This window comes from Centropristis striata, chromosome 1 (genome assembly GCF_030273125.1).
Source record: "Centropristis striata isolate RG_2023a ecotype Rhode Island chromosome 1, C.striata_1.0, whole genome shotgun sequence".
NCBI lineage: Eukaryota > Metazoa > Chordata > Actinopteri > Perciformes > Serranidae > Centropristis > Centropristis striata.
The window spans coordinates 32410591-32435470 of NC_081517.1; the positions used below are offsets into that span (position 1 = coordinate 32410591).

The window sequence follows — 24880 nt, forward strand, 5'->3', positions numbered from 1 at the left end:
GAACAATACTGAAACTGTAGCAGCAGCATTTAATATACAACAACAACAACAACAACAACAACAACAACAACAACAATATATATATATATATATATATATATATATATATATATATATTTAATAGGAATGAGAAATACATGTTTCAAAAATGCAACATATGACAACAGTGTCAATAAATAATAATGCTAATTTTAACTTATGTTAAAATCATAAGTTAAAATGCAGAAATAGTTTAAAAATAATATTAGTTAAAATGTACAATATATGATATGTACAAGATGAGTATTAAAGCCAGATTAAACTAGAGCATTGGACAGTTAAATTATTATTGCACAAATTAATACACATTTAAATTATCAAACTGTTAAATCCCTATAGCATTCTTTAGAATCTAAATTATACATAAATTACAGGATTATAGCTGCTGGGTCCTGACATGGGGAAGTATTTGTATTGTCAAAAATATAAGTACATATGATATTTATATGTGTGTTTAAGTATGACATACCAGAAAACAATAGATTACAGCAGCATGTTATTAAATTATAAATAATATGAAATATAAAGAAACATTGCATAGTGTATGATTGTAGTGGTCATGAAGTCCTCAAGCACGTATTCATATGCATACCTGTCAATATGTTTAATTAGGCACTGGCTGACTGCCATACATACAAATCTTGGTTACATGTATGCATACAACAAAACATTGTGATTAACTCTATGGAGTATTTGGCTATTTTGTCAAATTTTTAATCCTTTTCATGTCTTTTTGTGTCTTTGTAAGTCATTTTGTGTCTTTTTTTGTCATTTTGTGTCTTCTGTGTTTTTTTGGTCATTCTATCTTCTCATTTTGTGTCTTTTCTGGTCATTTTGTGTCTCTTTTTTGGTCATTTTGTCTTTTGTGTCTGTTTTTAGTCATTTTGTGTCTTTTTTTGTCATTGTGTGTCTTTTTCAATCCTTTAGTCCAACATAAAATGTGATTTTGAATCTTTTTTTAACTTTCAAAACACTATCATGCTCAATAAAGAATTTCAAAAGTTGCAAATATAACATATAAGAGGGTTACATCCAGTTCTATCATTTTATACAAAATATATTTGACCTTGTCTCCAGTTTTACTTGGTATATCACATAGACTGTATATAAATGGTATATCATCATCAAACTGAAACTGGCCTCATGGAGTTTACAGCCACGCTGCTTTGTTTTCTAGTCTGGATGTGATGAAGAAGTCATGCTTTGGTGCTTTTGGTGACTCCAGATGGTTTAATGTTGGCAGTATTAGTGTCTGGATGATGAAGGAGTGGCACTAGTGAGTGCATATACAGTTTATGGTGCAGTGGCACTCAGTAAACTGTGCGGGTCGCTAATGACTTTCTGCAAACATGGCTGCCCAGGATGAACTCAGTAAGTTTCTCTCTGCGTTATCAGTGGCTAATATCTCTTAATATGCCGCATTTGTGGCTGTCAAAAAAATTTGTGAGCAACGGGGCTGCTTCTGTCTAAAAATCGGAGTTTTTATTTAAAGTAGCCTACCGATTAAGCTTCATTCTGTTAAAAACTGTTGCAGGAGCGGTTAGCTAGCTGCTAGCTACTCAGTTAGCTATAATGCTAACGTCAGGAGAGGCCGTTTGCCCAGTCATGGTCAAAATGAATCTATCACGTAGGCTATTAATATATTTCCATTCATCAAACTTTTAAGGCGTAGATTCACAACTTGAATGTTTAGAGCAGCCAGGGTTAACTACGCAGAGTGTCAGTGGTTGTTAGAAGCCAGAGATGTGGTGTCAGAATGAAATGAAACGCGTTAATAGTCTGTCAGTAGATGTAGCTAGCTGGTTGGTGAAACATGCTAAGAGAAAGAAGGCAGGGCTGGGTGATGGTTGCACCAACTCTGCAGCTGGCAGGACGAGACTCACAGCACAACTAGGACTTTCTGTTTTTAGTTCACTGTTAAGATTTGGTGTGTTTTACATTACTCCCCTGAAGGTCGCACATAGTGATATTGCATGTGGTTGCACACACCCATTGGGTTATCCTTCCATGTTTGAATGGACATTTAGCTGCTGTCATCGAGTTAAATATAGCAGAATGATTTCTTTAAAGGTCCCATGTTTAGTAATTATTCTTTCACAAAATTAGTCATGGGTTGATCAAGGTGTTGATAATTTTTTTTTTTTGACAGATCAACTGGAGCGTGTATTCCTCCGCCTGGGCCATGCAGAAACAGATGAACAGCTACAGGATATTATCTCTAAGTTCCTGCCCCCTGTGCTCCTCAAACTCTCCAGCGTCCAGGAGGGGGTGCGGAAGAAAGTAAGATAGGTGTTGTCTGTCTCTGTGCCTAAAGAGATTACAATGACCATGCTCCATAGCCACACTCGATAAAATTGAATACATTGCAGTCCAATACCATCAGAACCTCCCTCTTAAATATTAACCTTTTTTAACGTAAGATAAACTAATAAAACATCCATTGCATGCTACAGACTCGGCCCTCCTGAGGCAAAGGTGCTTGTAAGGAGCTTGCATCTTTCTCTTTAGCCAGTGAGTCTGATTTTCCAACTTATGATCTGTCCTCCTTCTGCTAGGTAATGGAGTTGTTGGTCCACTTGAACAAGAGGATAAAAAGCAGGCCCAAGATACAGCTACCAGTAGAAACTTTGCTGGTGCAGTACCAAGATCCTGCAGCTGCCTCCTTTGTGACGGTAAGAATTAAATATTATAATGTGGTTCTTATGAAGCCATAAATCGAATATGCATTCATAATACAATTCTGGAGTTGAGCGTTTTCAAAACTTTTGGGTACATGCAATCCCTATTAAGACAAAAAAGCAAAAAGTTATTACTTATGTAACTATTTAATTGATCGGAAGGTTGGTGGTTCGATCCCTGACCATGGCAGCCTACATATTGAAGTATCCTTGAGCAAGATACTGAACCCCAAATTGCTCCCGATGCTGCGTTCATTGGTGTGTGAATGAATTCCCAATGGTGGCAGGTGGCACCAGTGTGCCCTGGCAGCCTTGGCCACCAGTATGAATGTGTGTGTGAACGGGTGAATGAGCGCAGTCTGTAGTGTAAAGTGCTTTGGATAAAAGCGCTATACAAGTGCAGTCCATTTACCATTTACCATTTGACCATTAACTGTTGACTGGTAAGAGATAATTAATAGCTAGTAACAGTAACTTATATCATATATACTTGTCCTCATCTGGGTTTTAATAACATGTAAAAGGAGCACCAGCATTTGGAATAAATATTAATATTTAAGTAAGTAATTTAGATGTTGATTTTGTTTAAGCAGTGGTGATTGTTTAATAGGGGTGTGCATTGGCACTGCCCTCACAATTTGATTCGGTTACGATTCACCAGGTAATGATTCGATTCAATTCGATTCTACGATGCATTGCGATGCATCACAATAATACTGCACACAACAAGGGTCAGTCATGAGGCAATACAAGCAGTCAGATAGGCCTAATAACAACAGATTTTATTGGCTATATTTTGAAAAGATGGCAAAATGAATCTCCTGCCTGAGTTCATCTAAAAGTAAGGAAAGAGAAATGCCTCCTCCTGCCATAAAAAAGGAACCTGCTGAGGTGAAATTTACATTAGCTAAATGTCGACCCCTTGTTCCTGAGGTAGGGAAGAAGTTAGCGATATCCCAACTAGCTAGCTATCGCTAGTTTTCATGACACAAAAATATAACATTAACGAGTCAACTTTAAATAGGCAAATACAATGGTAATTACCTATCAATAGTACTTTCTATAAAAACGTAAATGTTAAGTTCTGTCAAATACTACCACATACTTCAGTCACAACATATCAAAACAGCTTGTCCCGCTAGCTTACCTGTGCTGAGCATCAACACATGGCTCATTTGAATATTCAAATGAGCCATGTGTTGATGCGCATGTCTCTAAGGACAGGGAGTGGGTCGGGTTAGCGTTGTGTTTACTGGAACTTTGACAGGGGCGCAAAGGCCACCTTGGCCGTAAATTGAACATTTTTTCACAGGGCATCAAGGCAAGAGAGTGGGGTCGTGAAATTCCCACCCTGTCCCCCACAAATTTCCACTGGAGGACAGGAAATAAACATAATCGATTATAGCACTTTGCCGCATCGATGCTGAATCGTGCATGCCCCGCATTGCGATGCATCGCCGAATCGATTATTGTTGACACCACTATTGTTTAATCTATGTATGTATTTTTTAGAATTTCACCATCATCTACATCAAAATGGGTTACCCACGTCTGGAGGTGGGAAAACAGTGCGAGCTGGCCCCGACCCTTCTCACTGCCATGGAAGGCAAACCACAGCCACAGCAGGACAGGTGAGGAGACACACACACACACACACACACACACACACACACACACCTTTAGATGCACAAGGTAAAAAAAGCCTGTTTTTTACTTGTTAAATACAGATCCTGCCTCTGTTCCTTCCTTGTTGTACTATGATTTCACTTTGCTCTCTCTTTCATCTCTCAGCCTGATGCACCTGCTGATCCCTACTCTTTACTATATGAAGTACCCTGCAGACATTTCCAAGGTTGCTACTCCATTTAACTTAACTGAGAGGCCAAAGACAGTGCAGCTGCTGCTGGAGTTCATGTTGGATGTTTTACTGATGCCTTATGGGTGAGTTTATGCTGTGTGCTTTGGGTATTGTATGATGGCCTCAGAACACTAAGCATTTAAACAGGAATATTGACTTCTCCCTTTCCTGGCTCCTCTAGGTTTGTGCTGAATGAATCTCCGACTCGCCCTGCTCCCTCCTCCTCCCAGGGAAGCTCTGCAGAGGGGGCAGTGGGTGCAGGTGGCCAGGGTCTCCCCCAACCTCCCCCGGGGATGAGTGTCTATGCTGCCAAGAGGGTGATTGGAGAGGCCCAGTGGAGCGCTGAGCAGCTAGAGCAGGTAAAGTAACTGAGCTGGAGGATGAGTATGTGCTGTATTTTTGGCAGTTTGTGCAGGTTAAATGTTTGTTTATGCTTTCTTGAAAAGGCTTGACTCTTTTCCTCACTCTCTAAAGTTGAACTAAGATAATAGATGTTCAACTCATTTTGATGTCTGTGCCTCTGTATTTTAAGGGCTTCATAATGTTTAGAATTGCTTCATTCTTTATTTTCTTTCAACAGTGTAAGCTGGGCATAGTAAAGTTCATGGAAGCAAAGCAAGTCCCAGAGGTGGAGACAGTGGTGCACCTGGTGGTGGCATCAAGTGATACCCGACACAGTGTGGCCACTGCAGCTGATCTGGAGCTGAAGAGCAAACAGAGGTAGGTGAAACAAAATTACCTACATGTAACTCATTTTGTATACTATTTGTTATAAATTATTTTTTAGAATTATGTTAGCTATTAGTTAGTAGCTATTAGTTATAGTTTTCTGTTTTTCTATCCAATTTTCCCATTGCAGTTATTGTTTGTTTTTCTCCTTAAGTTCAGGGGAGGTCTTTTGTAAACCTGAGACTTCTTGACCTCTCCTGGCACATCTCTTATTTCATTATATGGGTTTTATGCAGTCTTACGTTTGTGCAATAATACAAATGAATGTAATTGGTTGTGTACTTCTTCTATTACTTTTCAGCATCATCGATTGGAACAATCCTCTTATTATCAACAAGATGTACAAGGTGTATCTTGGTGATGTTCCTCTTAAAACAAAGGTCTGTAAACTCAACATTTCATTTTCAAACTTCACCCGGGAGGTTGTTGTTGTTGTTGTTGTTGTTGTTTTTTTTACATTAATTATATATATTACTGTTTTGTACGTACTCTAGGGAGGCAATGTGAAGCAAGAGCTGAAGCATGAGCCAGTAAGCACAAGAGTCAAACTAAAGATCCTGCCACATCTTCTTCGATCACGCCTCGCTGCCGAGTGCTTCCCAGCTAACATCCAGGTAGGCTCTTTGTCAATGCTTGTGGGTACGTTTGTGTGTTCTCCATTCTTTTCAAAGCAATCCTAGCATAGGCTGAAATAATTTCCAAGGAATCGCTCCGGTGTTTCTGACAGTCATTCCTTTCCTTTCCTTTCCTCCGTAGGTCGTGTATGATGGTCTGTTCGGAGCCAACACCAACAACAAACTTCTGTCTCTCACTCTGCAGTTTGTCCATCACATTTGCATGGTGTAAGAAAAGTTTTTTTTTCTAGACTCACCCATTTTTAATTTTATTGAGCGACATTGAAAAATATAATTTGGTCTTTTGTGTTTTCCAGATGCCCCGACACTAATAAACCTCTGGGACTGATGCTGCTGAATGGTCTCACCAAGCTCATCAATGAATACAAGGAGGTGAATCTACACATGAAAACACACATTTAAACTGCAGTTTCTGCTTTTACGGTTTCATTTGATATATTCACAGCCTACTAAACAACATTTGTCTTTGCAGGATCCTAAGTTACTGTGTGTTGCCTACTCTGCTGTTGGAAAGCTGTCAAGGTATAAAGAAATAACTATTTTTCTTTCAACATTGCCAGCTTGGTGTGGGATTTAATAATGCATAAATGTTCTATGTTTTATATTGTCTCCTCTAGCCGAATGCCACAGCTGTTCACAAAGGATATTGCACTCGTACAGCAGTTTTTTGAGTCCATGTGCAAGGTAGGTGAAAGATGTTTTAAAAAATCTGACATTAAATGCAATAAAAACGCAGCACATAACAATACATTTAAAGAAAACCGCCACATTTATTTTCTTTGCGTCTATTATCAAAAGATCAAAATAGTGTATCTGATACTGATATTTCCATAATTCTTTGACATCTTCAGGAGGAGCCTGATGTCCGTCTTGCCATCCAGGAAGCTTTGTCTATGATGGTTGGAGCTTATGCCAACCTACAGGGGGCACTGCTGAACCTAATGGAGGCCCTGGTGGCTGCATACATTGGAAAGGTGAGTTTACACATGAAAATAGATATTTGGTTTATAAGGACAACAACATTAATGTTGACAGATATATTAAGTAGGCACATGCAGACTGTCAGAGCTGGAAAACACTATAGTTCTGGCCAAATCTCCCAAAGGACTGATATCCAAGATCTATTTTTTTTCCTTTTTTTTCTATTCTATTTGCTACTTTACTCTAATCCTTCAGGCTATGACTCTCTGAGGTTGTTGTGGGAGCGCGAACTGGAGGTGACATTTAATTCTGTAGACTGGGATAAGATATGCAGCGGAATTTTTCCTAAATGTACTTCCATCTCTATACATGAACAGAACTTAAAACATTTTCACCAAACGTATTACACGCCAGTTCGCCTCCAGAGAATGTTCCCTAACACCTCCAACCTTTGTTATAAATGTAATATACACAAAGGTACATTTATCCACTTGTTTTGGTCATGTGACCACATCCAGACTTTCTGGAAGGGGGTTCGCTCTGTAATCCAGGAGGTCACTGGTAAACAGTTTTTGTTGACTCCTTCTTTCCATCTATTTAATCATACTTCAGACAATTTCTCGGGCACGGACACCAAATCTTTGTTGATAAATCTTTTGTCATTGACTAAAAAAACGTATCTTGCTGCGATGGTCAACTCCCCAGATCCCTACAGTCGACATGTGGATATCACAGATTTCTGCTCTTATTCCTCTTGAGAAGTTGACTCATGACCTTAATCACAAATCGGACAAGTTCAGGAGGATCTGGGAACCATTGCATTCTTCTTACAGAAGCTGTAACTCTTCATTTGTCCCTGGAAGACGAGGACTGTCTGTCCTTTAATTTATTTTATATATGTGCTCTTTGTTTACCTGTCTCCTGTCCTCTTTTTATTTACTTACTTATCTTATGTAAAAATAGAAATATATAGCCCAACGCTCTCTGTTAGTTTGGGGTGGGACTTCTTTTGTTTTGTTTTGTGCCTTGTTGTCTGAATTGTTTTTGTTTGTGCTTATAAAATTGAAAAAACAATAAAAATAGTATTAATAAAAAGTAGGCACATGCAAATAAAGAGCTCAAGATTATTGTTTTTGTTGCAGCCGGAGGTGCAAGTTCGCCAGGTGGCCATGAAGTTTGCCAGCACAGTGTTTGGTCCAGATCACGTGCCATCAAGATACTTGCTGCTGCTGGCAGCTGGAGACCCGTAAGTCCTAAAACAAAGAAAACTTCTACATAATGGTAGATTAATGATGATCACACTATCAGCATTTTAGTTAGTCTGGATTGCACTTTTTATATCATACACCAAGGGATACTTATAACTTGTGAGATGGTTCAAATGTGGAGAAAACGCTGGTGCTTTTCAACCTGGACCTTATTGTACCATGGTTTTGTGTCTGTTTTGCAGCTGCCGGCTGCAGCACTCTTGCTCAATACTGGGCCAGTTTTAAAAATTCCTTTCCCCATTAGGTGAAAAGAGGAACCATGTTGAAAATACCAAAGTTTCCCTTGAACCATTTTGCAGTAGATAAAATGGGTGTGTTTTCTGTGTTTTAGGAGGGAGGAGGTGGCTGGGGAGGCCCAAAGGGTGCTAAGAGCTTTTCCTACCAAGATCTCTGAGAAGGAGGGACCAAAGCCAATGCCCTCCTTTACTGACATGGTGGCCTATGTCCAGGAGAAGGTGAGGCTCTCTGCTTGTTTATCATTCTCCTGTGGACAAAACACACAGTTTTGACCCCTTTTTTTGCTAAAAATAAATCATGAATCTCTATTTTGTCAGGCGGCTCAGAGGATCAAAACCCCAGCTAAGTACATTGTTGGAACCTCCGCTATTCCTTTCAACCCATCTGCGTTTGGGGAGGTAAATAATAATCATGATGAGCCTGTTGTGACCTGTTGTTTGTATCTTTGGGAAAGTACATTGAACTTTCTGCTGCGGACACCTGATTTTTCTCCATCTTCCCAGATCGTGCTCTACCTGAGGATGTGTTTAGCTCACAGCGCCGGAGTCACACCCATGTCCATGCGCCTGGCAGACATGCAGGATGATGCACCAGCCATCGGACGCTACGTCGACACGCTGCTGTCCTCTGAGTCTCAGTCGAAGGGTTCAGAACCAAACTCTGTTTATGTCTACATGGATCTGCTGCAGCAGCTGCTCTCTGCTGTTGGGGGTGAGAGAACGTAACATGCTCTTTCCTTTGGGCCAGTTATGATGGGTTTCACAGAACATTTAGAAGTCTTACACTTATATTAATTCAAGAATCGTGTCTTGAATTAAGTTCAATGTAGTGGTAAAGATTTGAGCTTTTGGTGTTTATTGACCCTAATAAAAGTAATATATTTGGTTATATTGTCTACATATTCTTTATATATTAATCTGTATGATGTTATATTGAGAAAAAAAACAGAATGATTGTCCTGCTAATCTTGATTGGGAACATACTGTTTGTGTTATTAATTGCACTTCCATTATTAATCTCAACAGGAATCCCAGTTATGTACTGTCTACTGGAGGTGGTGTCCGTCTGCCCGGAGAAACTGGCTCCCAGATTTATTGATAAAATTGACTGGATTAAAGTGAGTATTTCAGTATTACCTCCACCAAGAGGATATATCTTTTAAGTTCAGTTTGTTTGTCTGTTTGATAGAAGGATTTTCTAAAAACTACGGGCCTGACTTTCATTAAAGCAGAGGATGAACCCATCAAGTGTTGGAGCCGATTTGAATCACAGGGCAATTACAGAAAATATTATTTACTTTCATTAACGATGTGAGACAGGGCATGGCCTTCTCTTTTATTTATGTGTTTGTTTAGATGTAGGATGGAGGCATTTTAGATTTATTTTGCTCTAATTCATTAGTGAGACAAATATCAGCTCCACTAAACAATTAGCCCCGTCACTTAGCTGTCCTGTGATAAAGCCCTGAGCCTAATTCACATTTCTCTGCTGTCTGTGCATTCAGCTGTAATAACAGATGTTTTCTCCTCCAGAGCCTGATGAACACAAATAAAGAGGACATGAGGGAGCTCGCAGCCCAGCTGTATGCTGTGGTGGTTTCCACCATGACTGGCAACGAGCTGCAGACGGCTGTGCACAACCTGCTCAAAATCACCAAAGACAACCATGTATGCTACTTTGTCCCTTCTGAGCACTTGAAAAGTGTTGTTTTTTATAGTCTAAAGTGTGCACTATTATGTTGTGTAAATGTTTTATTGGTTTTGTTGAACCACAGAGTCCAGAGACTCAGCATGGGGCTGTTTTGGCTCTCGGCTACATGGTGGGAAGGTACATGAGCAGGAAGAAAGCTGTCGCCTCTGAGGACTCTATGCCCGACATGGGGCAGCAAATGAGCATAACCACCCAAGGAGATGATCAACTTGTTGCCATGGCCACCAAGACAATTGGTATGAAAATGACTTTTTGCAACAATTTCCTGCAGTTTAGACTTCATTTATTTGCTATAGCAGCTGCTAGCGTACAATAAAATGATGAATGATATAAAAACTTGATTTATTGGCCTAGATCAAGAGGAGATGTAAAAGAAAATTGTTCTTTATCTCCTTCTTCTGGCACAATATATTTCTTATTCACCAGCAAACTTTTAATTAAATGAAACAAATTATTCCTGTCTAAATGGGTTGTCTATTTGTGTGTGTGTCCCTCCAGGTTCCTTCCTGGACAGCAGTAGTGCACTGCTGGCTGTAGCAGCTTGTATAGCTCTGGGAGAAATTGGCCGTAACGGCGCCCTGCTGATCCCTGCAGACGGCGAAGGCTTCACCAAACTGGCAGTCGTGGAAAACCTGCTGGCTCGCATCCCCTCTGGCAAGGAAAGCACAAAGGTAACCATGAAATACACAAGAGGAGGAAGTAATGTTTTGTTCAGTGATGACAAGTACAACTGTTTGTATTTATGATGCATCAGATGTCAAGCTTAAAGATTTGTTACTCATATCTTTTAATAATTGGGTTTGTATCTGTCTGTTTATGTGCATGGTCCAGATGAAGGAGCGATCGATCCAGACCTTGGGTTACCTACCAGTAGGAGATGGAGACTTCCCTCACCAGAAGAAGCTGCTGCAGGGTCTCATGGATTCTGTAGAGGTATAAATCATACTCACTGACAGTAGCATTGACAGAAAAGCAAATACAGCCTATTTAACATGCATTGTTAGTCAAGATGTCTCAAGCTGATGTATCAAACCTTCAGTTATTGGCAGATTTATGAACATTAATTGACATGGTCCTCTTTTGAAGCTGTTGGGGGGTGCGATCATTAGTGACATGAGACATTTCTCACATTGTTCCATTTTTCTTTCTTCAGGCCAAACAGGTGGAGCTGCAGTTTGCAGTTGGAGAGGCAATAACCAGTGTTGCAATAGGCACCAGCTCTGGAGCTGCCAGAGACCCATGGACCTGCACTGAGGACCAGTACAGCCCACCACTCAGTCAGTATTTTTAGTTTGGTAGTAGTTAGATTTTGCTATGTCAGTCATTCCCTACACAGGACATTATTTGCATTTCTGTCTGTACAAGGAGAGGGATCCCTTCTCAGTTGTTCTTGAGGGGGGTTCCTTATCTGAGTCGAGGGTCTTAGGACAGAGGGTAGCATGTACACATTGTAAAGCCCCTTCGACCAGATTTGTGATACTGATAATGGGCTATAAAAATAAAATTGACTTGACTTGAATTGTTAGTACATTTTGAGTGAAACATCTGCATCAAACGAGCTAGTGAATTAGGACATTTTTCAAACTACGTTTGCACAAATTTTATTTGGTTGTCAAGTACGTATTAAGACTGACTGTCCACAGTGCTATTTTTCAATTGAACAGTAAGATTGTCTCTTGCTTATGCAGTAGCTGTCACATTAAAATGCATGATGATGAAAGGCATATTTTCTGTCTTACAGCTCTGCTAGCTATTAATGAGATATCTGAAAATGTTTTTTTTCCCGAGCATTCATTTTTATACAATAAATGTGTAATTTTATCTACAGCTCAATTTGTCCTTCATTGGAACTCAAAATATTCATTTTTGCCCCTCAACAATATTTCCACTCTCTTACTTTCCCTATTAGATGTGAAAAACAATGACATGGTTCCTTGGGTCCTCAAATCCATCTTGTCCAAGTATGTACCCAGCCAGAACCCTCATGTGCGACAGGCATCCTGCATATGGCTGCTTTCCCTGGTCAAGAAACTCAGCCAGCACAAGGAAATCACGGTGGGTGTATTGTGCAATTAATTTAGAGAGAAACAGGGTCACAGTTCAAAGAAGGAACTCTGATAACAAGAGGGTTAACTGCTTTTCCAAGCCTGATATAGTGATGAAAGTAAAGAGGAGTTTGTCTTTGTGATTTCAAATATTTGTACTGTCCCTTGTTTTTGGTATGTAACATCTGGAATTAAGACCTTTGCACACCAAGCCTAAAAAAATGTCAGATCTAGCCTCAAGTTTAGGCTATTATGTATTTTAATTTTTTCCCACATCAGTCACAAATCCTTACAAAATCTTTTATCTGTAAATATTAATTTCCTTTAGCTATAACCTCCCATCAGCTATTGGTAGCTTTGGGGGCAAAGGCTAATATTTTGGGGTTTCCGGTGACGCCAGCAGATATTCGGGCCACGACTTCCTCTACATTGGCCAGTCATTGCAATCTGATGAACAACTTTAGATGCAGGAATATGAGAGACGACGTCTATAATCACATTGTTTCCCAAGTATGATGTATACAGTTAAATGTTTCCTAAAAATAAGCTTATAAAAAGTTCAATCGTCCTCAGACGACAGGCAAAGGCTTTTGACAAGTGCACTCCAACTCTTTTGGTCTCCACACATCATTTTTACCTGCATGGAGCCAAAGCCTACTCAAAACAGTACTGCCTAGACTTGGTGTGCATATGTCAAATTATTTGTGTTTGTAATGCTAATTATTTTTTCTTTACTCCCACAGTCCAATTTGAAGGAGATTCAGGTGGCTTTCATCTCTGTTCTATCAGACCCCGATGGTAAGAAGAGACTCCTGTCTACTTTTACTCTTTCTGTCACTGTAATCTGAGTAATATGCTTATTACTTAGAGCAGTCAATGCTTTTTAAATGCATCAGTGCAACATTACAAAACACACCGTCACCCCTTGCTCTCTGTCCTACCCATTTCTTCATCCATCCATCTATCTAGAGTTGAGTCAGGATGTGGCGTCCAAAGGCCTGGGTCTCGTCTATGAGATGGGCGGAGAGGATGATCAGCAGGAACTGGTGTCTACACTGGTGGAAACACTCATGACTGGAAAAAGGTGAGTGGTGGTTGAGTAAAGGAGGAACAAGAGAACCATGGGAGGTTTTAGTGTCCTTTCTGCAGGGGAAGAATAAAAAGGTCAAATGTTTTCATTATGTGAACATTGTTCTTTATCCCTGCAAACAGAATAAAACATGCTGTATCAGAAGATACAGAGGTGTTCCAGGGAGAAGGTTTGGGGAAAACACCTGATGGGTAAGTCATGTCATGACTATCAAATGTTTTTTTGCTTTCAAAATGTAATGAAAATACTAAGATGCACTATTTGTTTGCACAAATTGACCTTCTTGTATTTATATCTCCTGGCAGTCATGGCCTGACCACATACAAGGAGCTCTGCTCATTGGCCAGCGACCTGAACCAACCGGATCTCGTCTACAAGTTCATGAACCTGGCAAATCATCACGCCATGTGGAACTCCCGCAAGGTATCATGTTCTACATCATCCTCATCTTCTTTCCCATCTGCCACATATGCCACTTCCCCTCACTGTCTGTCGTGGTCTCACCCTTCCTTCCACCTCTCCTCTCCTCCTTTCAGGGAGCAGCTTTTGGTTTCCACATGATCGCAGCCAAGGCCGGGGAGCAGCTGGCTCCATTCCTGCCCCAGCTCGTGCCCCGCCTGTACCGCTACCAGTTTGACCCCAACCTGAGCATTCGTCAGGCCATGACCAGCATCTGGGATGCCTTAGTCACTGATAAGACCCTGGTAGGAGTTTAGTCTTGTGCAACATAGACATGCACACAAATGCATTCTCACAAATAATAATGCATGTATAAACAAAAATTGGTGTAAAAGTAATGGGAGCATGTTGGACTGTTCTTTTGTGCTGCAGGTGGATAAGTATCTTAAGGAGATCCTGCAGGATGTCATTTCCAACTTGACCAGTAACACCTGGAGAGTACGCGAGTCCAGGTACAGTAACAACACACACACAAAACATCAAATTCCTTAAAGATTAGTAAGACTACTATTATCCACTTTTCTTCTTTTATACATTTTATTTAGCCTGGTAGTTGAATGTGCTGAATGCTAAATACTCAATTTCTTCTTAGTTTTTTTTCTTTATTTGACTTTTTTTTAATTATTGTTGGTATGGAAATTATAGTAACCATCAAGAATATTGTAATTGTGGTAAACTAGCAGTTCCATTAATTCTTCTATTGCACACTTTGTAATGAATGTCAGCTAGAGACCTACACTATAATGTAAAGTAAATTCATTTAACTCACAGCTGCCTGGCTCTGAATGACCTCATCCGTGGCCGCCAAGCTGATGACCTCATTGATCACCTGGCAGAAATGTGGGAGACACTGTTCAGAGTCCTTGACGACATCAAGGTGAGCAGGAAATTATCACACTCATTGTTGCTTTAATTCACCAGCAGCAATACATGGAATTTGTTAATAGTTTAAACACATTGCAGAGAAACATTGTAAAAACTATGGATTGACTTACAATGTAAAGTAGACAACACGCACACAAAGACACACACACACAGCAGAATAACTACAAACATGTTGAAACTAGATCAGATTACATTCTTTTTTTATTCTGACTGATTCTTGCATTTCAGGAATCTGTGAGGAAAGCTGCAGACCTGACACTGAAGACACTCAGCAAGGTAAAGTTATTTGTCACAGTATTGGCCTGTGTGTATATCTTTGTAATTTTTTGTGTTTACACATGCATGTACAAGTGTGTGTCTCACTTTCTGTCCAGGTGTGTACTCGTATGTGTGAGTCTACCGGCTCTGCAGCCCAGAGAACTGTGGCCGTAATGTTACCCACCCTGCTGGAAAAAGGCATCGTAAGCAATGTGGCCGAGGTCCGCACACTAAGGTAACCAACATTTTAGAAGTCGGGGGAGATGGCCAACTGGGTGTTTTTCGGGGCATAACCATATCGTTAAAACCATTTTTTCCTACTGTTGTTCAACCACAGCAACATTACACCAGATTATCATAATCACTGAGGCATTGAGAGTTTTCCAACATGTCATGATGTTGAGCAGTATGGCTTTTTTGTTTGCCTTTTTTCTTTTCTTGTCTCGTAATTTTGTGCCATAGCATGATCTGCCTTATTATCTCTGACCCAATCTCTTCTATTCCCTTCCAGTATCCAGACCCTGGTGAAGATTAGTAAGACGGCCGGTGCCAGACTAAAGCCTCATGCGGCCCGCTTGATCCCGGCCCTTCTGGAGGCCCTCAGCACCCTGGAGCCCCAGGTCCTCAACTACCTCAGTCTCAGAGCCACAGAGCAAGAAAAGGTAACCTCAGGCATCTACCGTGTCCTCACCCAGCATCTGGTTACCAAAGCCTGAAAGTTTTCTCTCAGGTTAGACTTCACATTGTCATGACTTTTTTTTTTATTTCTTCTTATGTAGAGTGCCATGGACGCTGCCAGGCTGAGTGCTGCCAAGTCCTCTCCAATGATGGAGACTGTTAACATGGTAAGAAGAGAAAATGTCCTAAAACTAATGGTTCAGTTTTAAGACATCACAGGAGAGAAAATACGATTCAGTCTGAGGTCTGTTTTGTAAGGATGCGTCTTGTGTGTCCCTGTGCTCAGTGTCTGCAGCACCTCGATGTTTCTGTGCTGGGAGAGCTGGTTCCCAGGCTCTGTGAGCTGCTCAAGAGTGGAGTTGGCTTGGGCACTAAGGTACACACACACACACACACACACACACACACACACACAAAAACACACAGTCACTAATTAATAGATTGTATGACAGTATCAGGTCAGCCTGTTGATCTGTATGTCTTCTTTTTCCACACAGGGTGGCTGTGCTAGTGTAATCGTTTCACTCACAGTGCAGTGCCCCCAGGACCTCACTCCACACTCAGGTAAAGCACAAGTATGCTCATCTGCTCCTGTAATGTGTTTATTATTTGGTTCAGGTGAACAAAGGTATCTTGTTGTTTCCAGGTAAACTGATGAGCGCCCTGTTGAATGGTATCCATGACAGAAGCTCTGTAGTACAGAAAGCATTTGCCTTTGCTTTGGGACACCTGGTCAGGGTGAGCATCACGTCTGTTAAGCACTTTCATTACATTAATTACACCATAGGGAGGTCTCAGTGGCTAAGTAAGCATGGGTTGTTGTGTTTGTTTTTCCCGACAGACCGCGAAAGACAGCAGTGTAGAAAAACTGCTACTGAAGCTCAACAGCTGGTACCTGGAGAAAGAAGGTAAGACAGCAGAAGATGTTTTATTTTCCTCAAAATATAATTATTCTTTATATGCATTGACTGAATCTAAACCGCCCCTGTCACATTTTTACTTACTGTGGCCTTGTTTTTGAATTGAAGTGAAAAAAGCAAAATTATGGATAGAACTAGGGAGAGCATAAAATTGTTCTCTGTGCATTAAAACAATTAAAATGGCATAAATCATTAAAAAATGTGTTTCTCTGATAATATATTTTACAAAATTTTAGAGACTGATTCTAAACATACAACATCTTTCCACAACTGTTACCAATAATGGAAAAAAATGTGGGCTCTACATGTTATACATATTGAACTTTCTACATTTCTACAACCTCTAGTTATAACCTCTCTTGTCCTCTCCTCTCTGCTCTGTGTAAACAGCCTGCAGTTCAGTCGAAGTTTCTCTAAATTTTTGTCGCTTGACTGAGCTCATTCGAGTAAATCATGGCTTCACAGTTGCAATTTGGAGCCGAGGATTTAATAATGTATTTTTAGCAATGACCTGTAGAATAAAATATCACTATTTTAAGCTTCAATTTGGTTGTTTTTCTTGATGAAAGCATTCGTCACACAAGATTTGTTCAAAGAATTTGAAAATTTCACGGTAACCTTAATTTTAACAGGTCTGAAAGTTTTGGCTATGATAAATGAGGAAAACAATGGAAACATGTTTTTCAATCCTGACAGCAGATTTGTGTGGTTCAGCGGGTTAAAGCAAACAATTACTTTTTTTACTCACTTTTCTCAACGCTCTCTCTCCCTGTCCCAGAGCCTGTTTACAAGTCATCATGTGCGTTGATCATGCACGCCATCAGCCACTACAGTCCAGATGTACTGAAGGGCCATGCAGGAGTGGCTCTGCCGCTGGCCTTCCTGGGTATGCATCAGGCACCAGGTCCTGATGAGGAGAAAGGAGAGAGCCATGATGCCACGCTGTGGTCTGAGGTGTGGCAGGAGAATGTCCCAGGTAGGAAACACTTACATTGACGTGCATTTCGGAATGTGGTATATACTAAAAACACAGTCCAAACATAACATCTGCATGTATTTTGTCATAGAGGAAACATCAGCTTTTATTCTTTGAACTTTTCTTTGATTCTAGGAAGCTTCGGAGGTATCAGGCTCTACATGACGGAGCTGATCGCGATCACACAGAAGGCGCTGCAGTCTCAGTCCTGGAAGATGAAAGCTCAGGGTGCAGCTGCCATGGCAACCGTTGCCAAGGAACAGACAGGCTCATTGGTGGCACCACACCTTGGCATGGTGCTTACAGCTTTAATGCAGGGACTCTCCGGACGCACATGGGCCGGCAAGGTAATAGCTACCAACACAAACAGCAGCAAAAAAAAGAGTTTTGTTTTTTTATTAATTAATGTATTTTTTGGTTTCAGGAGGAGCTATTGAAAGCCATTGGATCAGTACTTTCCAAATGCAGGTGAGATTCCTTGTAAAACTTTTACAATAAATTTAATTTGCTGTTTTTTTATACCTAATTGCTCCCATTATTTCTTTGGCTTTTAGCACGGAGCTGAAGAAGCCTTGTGCGGGCCAACCCAGCATCCCCGAGGTGCTGGAGGTCGTGTTGAAGGAATGTCGCAAGGAGAGTCTGGTGTATAAAATGGCTGCTCTTCGCTGCGCCGGAGACGTGCTTCACAGCAGCCAGGAGGACCGTTTCAGCGACATGGTTGAGATCCTTTTCCCTCTGATCAAGAAGGTAAAAATCACATCTTCTCTCTGATATTGCCTGTTTGTTATTAGAGCGCCATGTTGGAAGACATCGCTTTTATGGAGAACTGTGTTCAATCTGTCTTCCTGATGTCCAACAGAACTGCCCAGAGAAGGGCGGTGCATCACAGAGGTCACTGGCTGATGACGATGACAGAGATGTGAAGGAGAAAGAGCTGCAGACAGAAGCTCTGCTCTGTGCTTTTGAGACTCTTGGAAAGGCTTGGCCCAGAAACCCACAGACTCAGAGTGAGTAACAAACACAACTGGACCACACTTGACATAATGAATTTTGTGTATATAGACAAATAGTAATTGTAATAGCATTGTTATTCCTACAACAACGAGGGCAGTATGTGGCCTAGAGGTTAGGAATTTCAGGACTGGCAGATCAAGTACTGAAATGCCCTTGAGCAAGGCACCTAACCTAAGTAATGTGCTGCCCATTGCTCCTAAGCATGGTGTGTTCACTAGTGTGTCAAAAAAGGATGGGTTAAATGCAGAGGTTGAATTTCCCCAGCGTGGACGAATAAGGGAATCTAAATCTAAACCTTAATCTTAAGAAATCTTAATAGTATGTAGCAAAGTTTGAGGCTTAAAAAGATCTCTGTTTAACTTCTGTGAAGGTAACACAGGTGTAACTGAAGCCCTTGACTGTGCTTTCTTCAAAGCCAACAGAGTCCATTGACAAAAACTGTAATTTTACTTTGCAGAACACAGGAGTCGCTCGTCTAACACTGCCTCAGTTAATGTTGTTGTATGAATCAAATCCAGAGAAAAATTCAGCCTTCCTCCAAAATGGATTGGTGGGTTAACTGATGCAAAGAAAACTACTCTTTACATTTTCAGACATTGTAGTAGTTTATGTTACCGACAGTGATTTTTAGCTACTGTAAAGAATATGTTGTTTGGTGGTTGGTCAGGGATAAAATCCATATTTTATTACGTATGATTATTACGTATTATATTCTCCCCATTGTCTAGTTTATACTTACATTTAGATGTGTGTATATTGTTTGCATGTTGCACCCACTCTGGTACTTTTCACTAAATAATACCCAAAAGATGGTGGTTCTTTAAACGTTCTTGTTTGTTATTCGCTAAATAGAACTGCGATAAACTGAAATGAGACAAACCTACTCAGTGAAGACCGGTGATCAAGGTTTGAATTTTTTGCCATGAAATACGGCAATTTGCAGAATTGCCATATTGACAAAAATTAAGTTGCTTCATCCCGAAGGCTCGACTTTATTGTCAAGGACTCGGTTTCAGGTCTTTAGGTTCTCAGACACCATGTCTGTGATCAGGCTCACCATCTGTTCTTGCCTTAATCCCTGGAAGTGTTATAGTTATGTAATTATGTAATGCAATATATGTAATATTGTTCTGTGATCACTGTCTCTGTGTGCAGCTCGTTTCCAGGTGGAGGTGTGCAGTGTGATGTGTGACAAGCTCAAGCTGAGCACCTGGAAAGTCCAGCTGGGTGTTCTGCAGTCCATGAAAGCTTACTTCAAGGGGTAAGGACTAAATAAACAAACAATTTCCCTTAATTTGTTTTTGGAAAGTAACCCTGAATTGATGAAGCTGATCAAAGAATGCTCATAATAAGAGTTGGACTAAACACGTGTGCTGTTTCTCTCTGTAGGTTATTGCTGCTAGAGAAGGGCAGTGAAGACTTCAATGCATTGTCACAGATCCTCACAGAGACCTGTGCTGCTCTCACTTACCCTTTAGGTAAGAGCCTCGCCGTTTCAGTGTACTTTGAATCATAGTCTAATATGCTTCAGTTTTATCACCAAGTTTGTGTTTTTTTTATACAGAAAACAAAAGTTACTCCTCAGTGAGGACAGAGGCCCTGTCTGTTGTGGATCTGATTGTGAAGAGAACTGGAGGTAAGTGTATTTCTCTTTGGTTGTAACTGACAAATGAAGCAAAACATTTTCTTAAAGGGCAGGGTTGCTCTTCTGGATTTTCAATGCTATGTATTTGTACAATCTTAGGCAGATTTATAGTAACATATAACCCGTCAGGAGAAACCAGATTAATCCAGGTTTTTAGTATATTTTTTTATTGCTACATGGTAAACAAGGTACCAGTAGGTGCAGTAGATTCTCAGAAAACCATCAAGACCCAGCATTCATGATATGCATGCTCTTAAGGCAATTGGGCAATTAGTTGAAAGGGGTGTGTTCAAAAATATAGCAGTGTCTGCCGTTGACTTTACAAACACAAAACTATTTTGTACAAACTTTTTTGTTTCTAGGATTTCACAATCCTGTGAATCACTAAACTAATATTTAGTTGTACGACCACAGTTTTTTATAACTGCTTCGCATCTGTGTGGCATGGAGTCAACCAACTTGTGGCACCTTTCAGCTGTTATTCCACTCCAAGATTCTTTAACAACATTCCACAATTCATTTACATTTCTTGGTTTTGCTTCAGTAACAGCATTTCTGATGTCACCCCATAAGTTCTCAATTGGATTAAGGTCCACTCCATAACATCAATGTTGTTGGTTTGGAACCAAGATTTTGCTGGTTTACTAGTGTGTTTGGGGTCATTGTCTTGTTGAAACACCCATTTTAAGGGCATGTCCTCTTCAGCATAAGGCAACATGACCTCTTCAAGTATTTCGTCTCACAAACTGTCTGCGGCCCTTGGACCCAAAAAGAACAATTTTACTCTCATCAGTCCACAAAATGTTCCTCCATTTCTCTTTAGGCCAGTTGATGTGTTCTTTGGCAAATTGTAACCTCTTCTGCACATGGCCCTTCAGTACACCTTTTTTTTAACTTGACACAAGCTGGCTCTACCCCCCGTTGGTCCAAGGCAATCCAGACTGTTAGCATTTCTTGTTCCCCGCTGGTGGAACACACTACCAGTTCCAACCAGAGCAGGGGCGTCCCTCTCTACCTTTAAAAAAAACTACTGAAGACCCAGCTCTTCAGAGAGCATCTTCTCTCCTAGCACCACACGATAATTCTACTCCTTAAAGAATTTGTCACTAGCACTTATTGATGCACTAATAGCACTTTTTGCACTATACCTTCATTGTTTGCTTTTATTCTTCCTGTAAGTCGCTTTGGATAAAATGCTAAATGACTAAATGTAAATGTTAAGAGAGGGACTTTGCGGGGGATTCTTGTAAATAGATTAGCTTCACACAGATGTCTTCTAACTGTCACAGCACTTACAGGTAACTCCAGACTGTCTTTGATCATCCTGGAGCTGATCATTGGCTGAGCCTTTAACATTCTGCTTATTCTTCCATCCATTTTGATGGTTGTCTGCCGTTTTCTGCCACATGTCTCTGGTTTTGCTCTCCATTTTAAAGCATTGGAGATCATTTTAGCTGAACAGCCTATAATTGTTTGCACCTCTTTAGAAGTTTTCCCCTCTCCAATCAACTTTTTAATCAAAGTAGGCTGTTCTTCTGAACAATGTCTTGAACGACCCATTTTCCTCAGGCTTTCAAAGAGAAATGCATGATCAACAAGTGCTGGCTTCATCCTTAAATAGAGGCCACCTGATTCACACCTGTTTTTTCACTGATTGAATGCCACACTGCTATTTTTTTAACACACCCCTTTCAACTTATTTCCCAATTGCACAGCCTTAAGAGCGTGCATATCACGAATGCTGGGTCTTGTTGGTTTTCTGAGAATCTACTGCACCTACTGGTACCTTGTTTGCCATGTAGCAATAAAAAATATACTAAAAACCTGGATTAATCTGGTTAGTCACATTGGACTGCTACTTAACACTACTGTATTTCTGCCAATTTTTTCCTCTAAATATCAGTGCAAATGGTTTCATATATATAAATACATATAATGAATTAAGTAAGTTTTTACTGTTTAAGTATTATAATACCCAGCCCACATATGATTACAAGACAACATATTTTTCATATTTTTGTGTCCAACATTTTGTCATTTCTAAGAACATTTTCAAATGATAAACACTCCCCCAGACATACACACAACCAGCTAATGAGCATCAGTACATGTTTTCTATATTTTTCTATGTTTCTATTTTTGAACACAAACTCTGAGTTGCATCTCACATACACTGCTTCAAGCTCAGGTTCGTTTCCAACATAAAGGACAAAATGCCTTTTGGGTTCGGCTAGTTCTCTCTTGGTCTCGGGTCAGGTTTGGACCGAAATATGCGGCCTGAGCTGCACTTTAATCCAAGTGACACTGATGAAATAATCTTGTTCCCCGTGTCGTGTTGACAGAGAGCGAACAGTGGGACTGTGTGTCTGTGAAGAGCCGGGAGCAGCTGCAGCGATCCCTGTCAACACTGCAGTCCGACAGCAGACCTGACCTGAGGGACAAGGCCCAGGAGCTGCGTAGACACATCCAGAGTCAACCCTGAACACACGCACACGCACACACACACACGCACACACACGCACACACACGCACACACACGCACACACACGCACACACACACACACACACACACACACAGTCACAAACAGAGTACAACAAAGGAGAGCATCATTTCATTTTACTTCTTTATCAGTCAAACAAAACACATCACACACTCCTCTGTCTGAACTCTTTAATGCAGTTATCTTCTCTTCACAAATTTCTGTCATTGCATTACTTATCCTTATTACCTGTGAGTTTTGAAGCCACTCAAGCTGACAGACTGATTCACATGTGTGGCAGACGAAGCTTAACCTTGAAGCTTGAACAGAGGCGACAGTGACACAACTTGCTCTGAGCCTGAACTCAGTGACAAGTGGTGAGGGGCGAGGTTATTATTGTAACGTGTCAACTTTTATTTGGTTCATTTAAATGGACAGTAACATAATAATAAATGCTATATAAACCAATGTGTTGGGTTTGTGGACGCTGTATATCTATAGCCCCAAAATGGGGACTTTTACTACTGTTGTGGGTTTGCCTACTTATTAAATATCACAACATAACAGCAGAAGGTTGCCCGGTCGACTTTCGTTCAAAGTTGCACTTTTCAGGGGGGTGGACTCTTCCTCGCTGTTTTACCGCTGCTGCTAAGGCGTGGTAAAAGAGCTGAGGTGTTGGGGATATATCTCTCTGTATGCTGTACAGTAAATGATCTTCTTTCACCTGTTTGCAAAGTGCCAATTTTGTTAAGTCTTGGGAATAAAAAAATAAAATAAAAATACTGCTGTTAAGTTTAAAGTGATGATATAGTTGTTTGAATTTGTCCCTGATAAAATAAAACTACCTTGATGATTTGGAGAAGTGGCTGTTTGTGTCTTAATACAGAATGATTTTTATTTAAGAGTTTTTATCTAAAGAGGCTGTAATTAGGGCCCGAGCAGGCAACGACCTGTGAGGTCCCTATTGTATTTCTAATGATTATTTTTTTTCTTCTTCCCAAATGATCGCATTTTTCACTGCCTGAACATACCCCAAAACTCATGAAACTTTATAAGTCAGACATGGTGAAAAAATGTATAATCTATTGTCATCCTGAATTTCCACCACTAGGTGGCGCTATAATAAAGGAAAGTGCGTTTAGGCTAATAACTTCCACATACTTTATCACACATTCAATAAACATATATCCACGCGTTCACTGAGTTGTGCTGAATGTCGTGATATAGGCCACTCCCATTTTCGCCTACCGTTTTGCCCTCCTGAGGATAACCCTTGAAGGTTTTATTGATCGGCCCCTAGGTAGCGCTCTGGTAGCATTCTAATTTCATATTTGGTACCGTGGCCACACTATAACACTTAAGGCAATGAAATTCATAGGGGTGGTATAGACTGGCCCCTGTAACGCACACACCCCGACGGCAACATGCCCCGGCATGCGTGTACTGCGAGGGCCCGTTCAGTACTGCTTGCAGTCCTAGTTCAAATTTATAACACAGGACACACGACGAGTACCAGACTGTGAAAATACTCCACTACAAGTAAAAGTCCTGCTTGCACACGTAAAGTACTTACTGTGCAGCAAAATGTATTCAGAATTAATAGACACTTAACACATCTGAAGAAATGTTTTAACTGGACAGAAAGGGAATTAAATCTGTATACTAAAGCTTTCAGATACATTTTGTGAAATAAGAAGTATATTGTTTCCCCTTGAGATGAAGTGGAGAAGAATCATGTTGCATAAAATGGAAATACTCAAAGTAAATGTACCTTGAAATTGTACAACCCATATTCCAAAAAGTTGAGACATTGTCTGAAGTGTAAAGAAACAATGCCATGCTTAGCGTATCCTTTGATATGTAAATTCTATTAAACTGTACAAAAACAGTATGTTTTGTTCAAAGTTTTAAAAAAATTGCAAATATACACTTAAATCTGAATTTGATGCATTTATTTGTTTTACACAGCAACTCCCAACTTTTGTATTTAAAAAGAACTTAAATAGTGAATATTAACTTAATTTGTTTGCCAATGAACAAGTTTATGGAAAATCTTTTACAATCACTTAATGAACTGGAACAGTAAAATTGCAAATTTTAGCAACCCAACAATACAGGTATATTGTAATGGATGGCTGTTCTGACGATTTTACCACTTATAAATATAGCTAATATCTCTGAGCAGTGTTAAACGCTGCAGGCTCACTATACATTGCTATCTTTGATACCAACACTAGGGGGCACCAACACTGTGTGTCTTCAAATTGTACACAATGGCTTTTACTTTCACCCAATTTGCAAAGCAGTTTCAAGACATGACAAAAGGAACAAACAAGAAAAACAAATGAAGAAATA

The 24880-nt window shown here is 40.2% G+C and overlaps 1 protein-coding gene across 1 annotated transcript; it reads left to right on the forward strand.

Moving 5' to 3' along the window:
• Positions 1-1257: 1257 nt before the first annotated feature.
• ecpas (Ecm29 proteasome adaptor and scaffold) lies at positions 1258-23381 on the forward strand. The gene is made up of 49 exons (XM_059338610.1): positions 1258-1410; positions 2189-2319; positions 2595-2711; positions 4230-4348; positions 4509-4658; positions 4757-4934; positions 5156-5295; positions 5606-5684; positions 5799-5918; positions 6061-6146; positions 6236-6311; positions 6412-6461; positions 6557-6623; positions 6791-6913; positions 8003-8106; positions 8460-8583; positions 8683-8763; positions 8869-9076; positions 9391-9482; positions 9898-10032; positions 10140-10311; positions 10574-10746; positions 10907-11008; positions 11229-11352; positions 11985-12130; positions 12864-12918; positions 13090-13204; positions 13333-13401; positions 13516-13633; positions 13747-13914; positions 14042-14121; positions 14441-14546; positions 14783-14830; positions 14929-15047; positions 15324-15474; positions 15592-15657; positions 15777-15866; positions 15988-16054; positions 16137-16228; positions 16332-16398; positions 17189-17386; positions 17522-17733; positions 17811-17854; positions 17941-18133; positions 18246-18393; positions 19556-19661; positions 19790-19878; positions 19965-20036; positions 22388-23381. The coding sequence occupies exons 1-49, from the start codon at positions 1389-1391 to the stop codon at positions 22525-22527; spliced, it is 5532 nt and encodes a 1843-aa protein (XP_059194593.1). The 5' UTR covers positions 1258-1388; the 3' UTR covers positions 22528-23381.
• The last annotated feature ends 1499 nt before the right edge of the window (positions 23382-24880 follow it).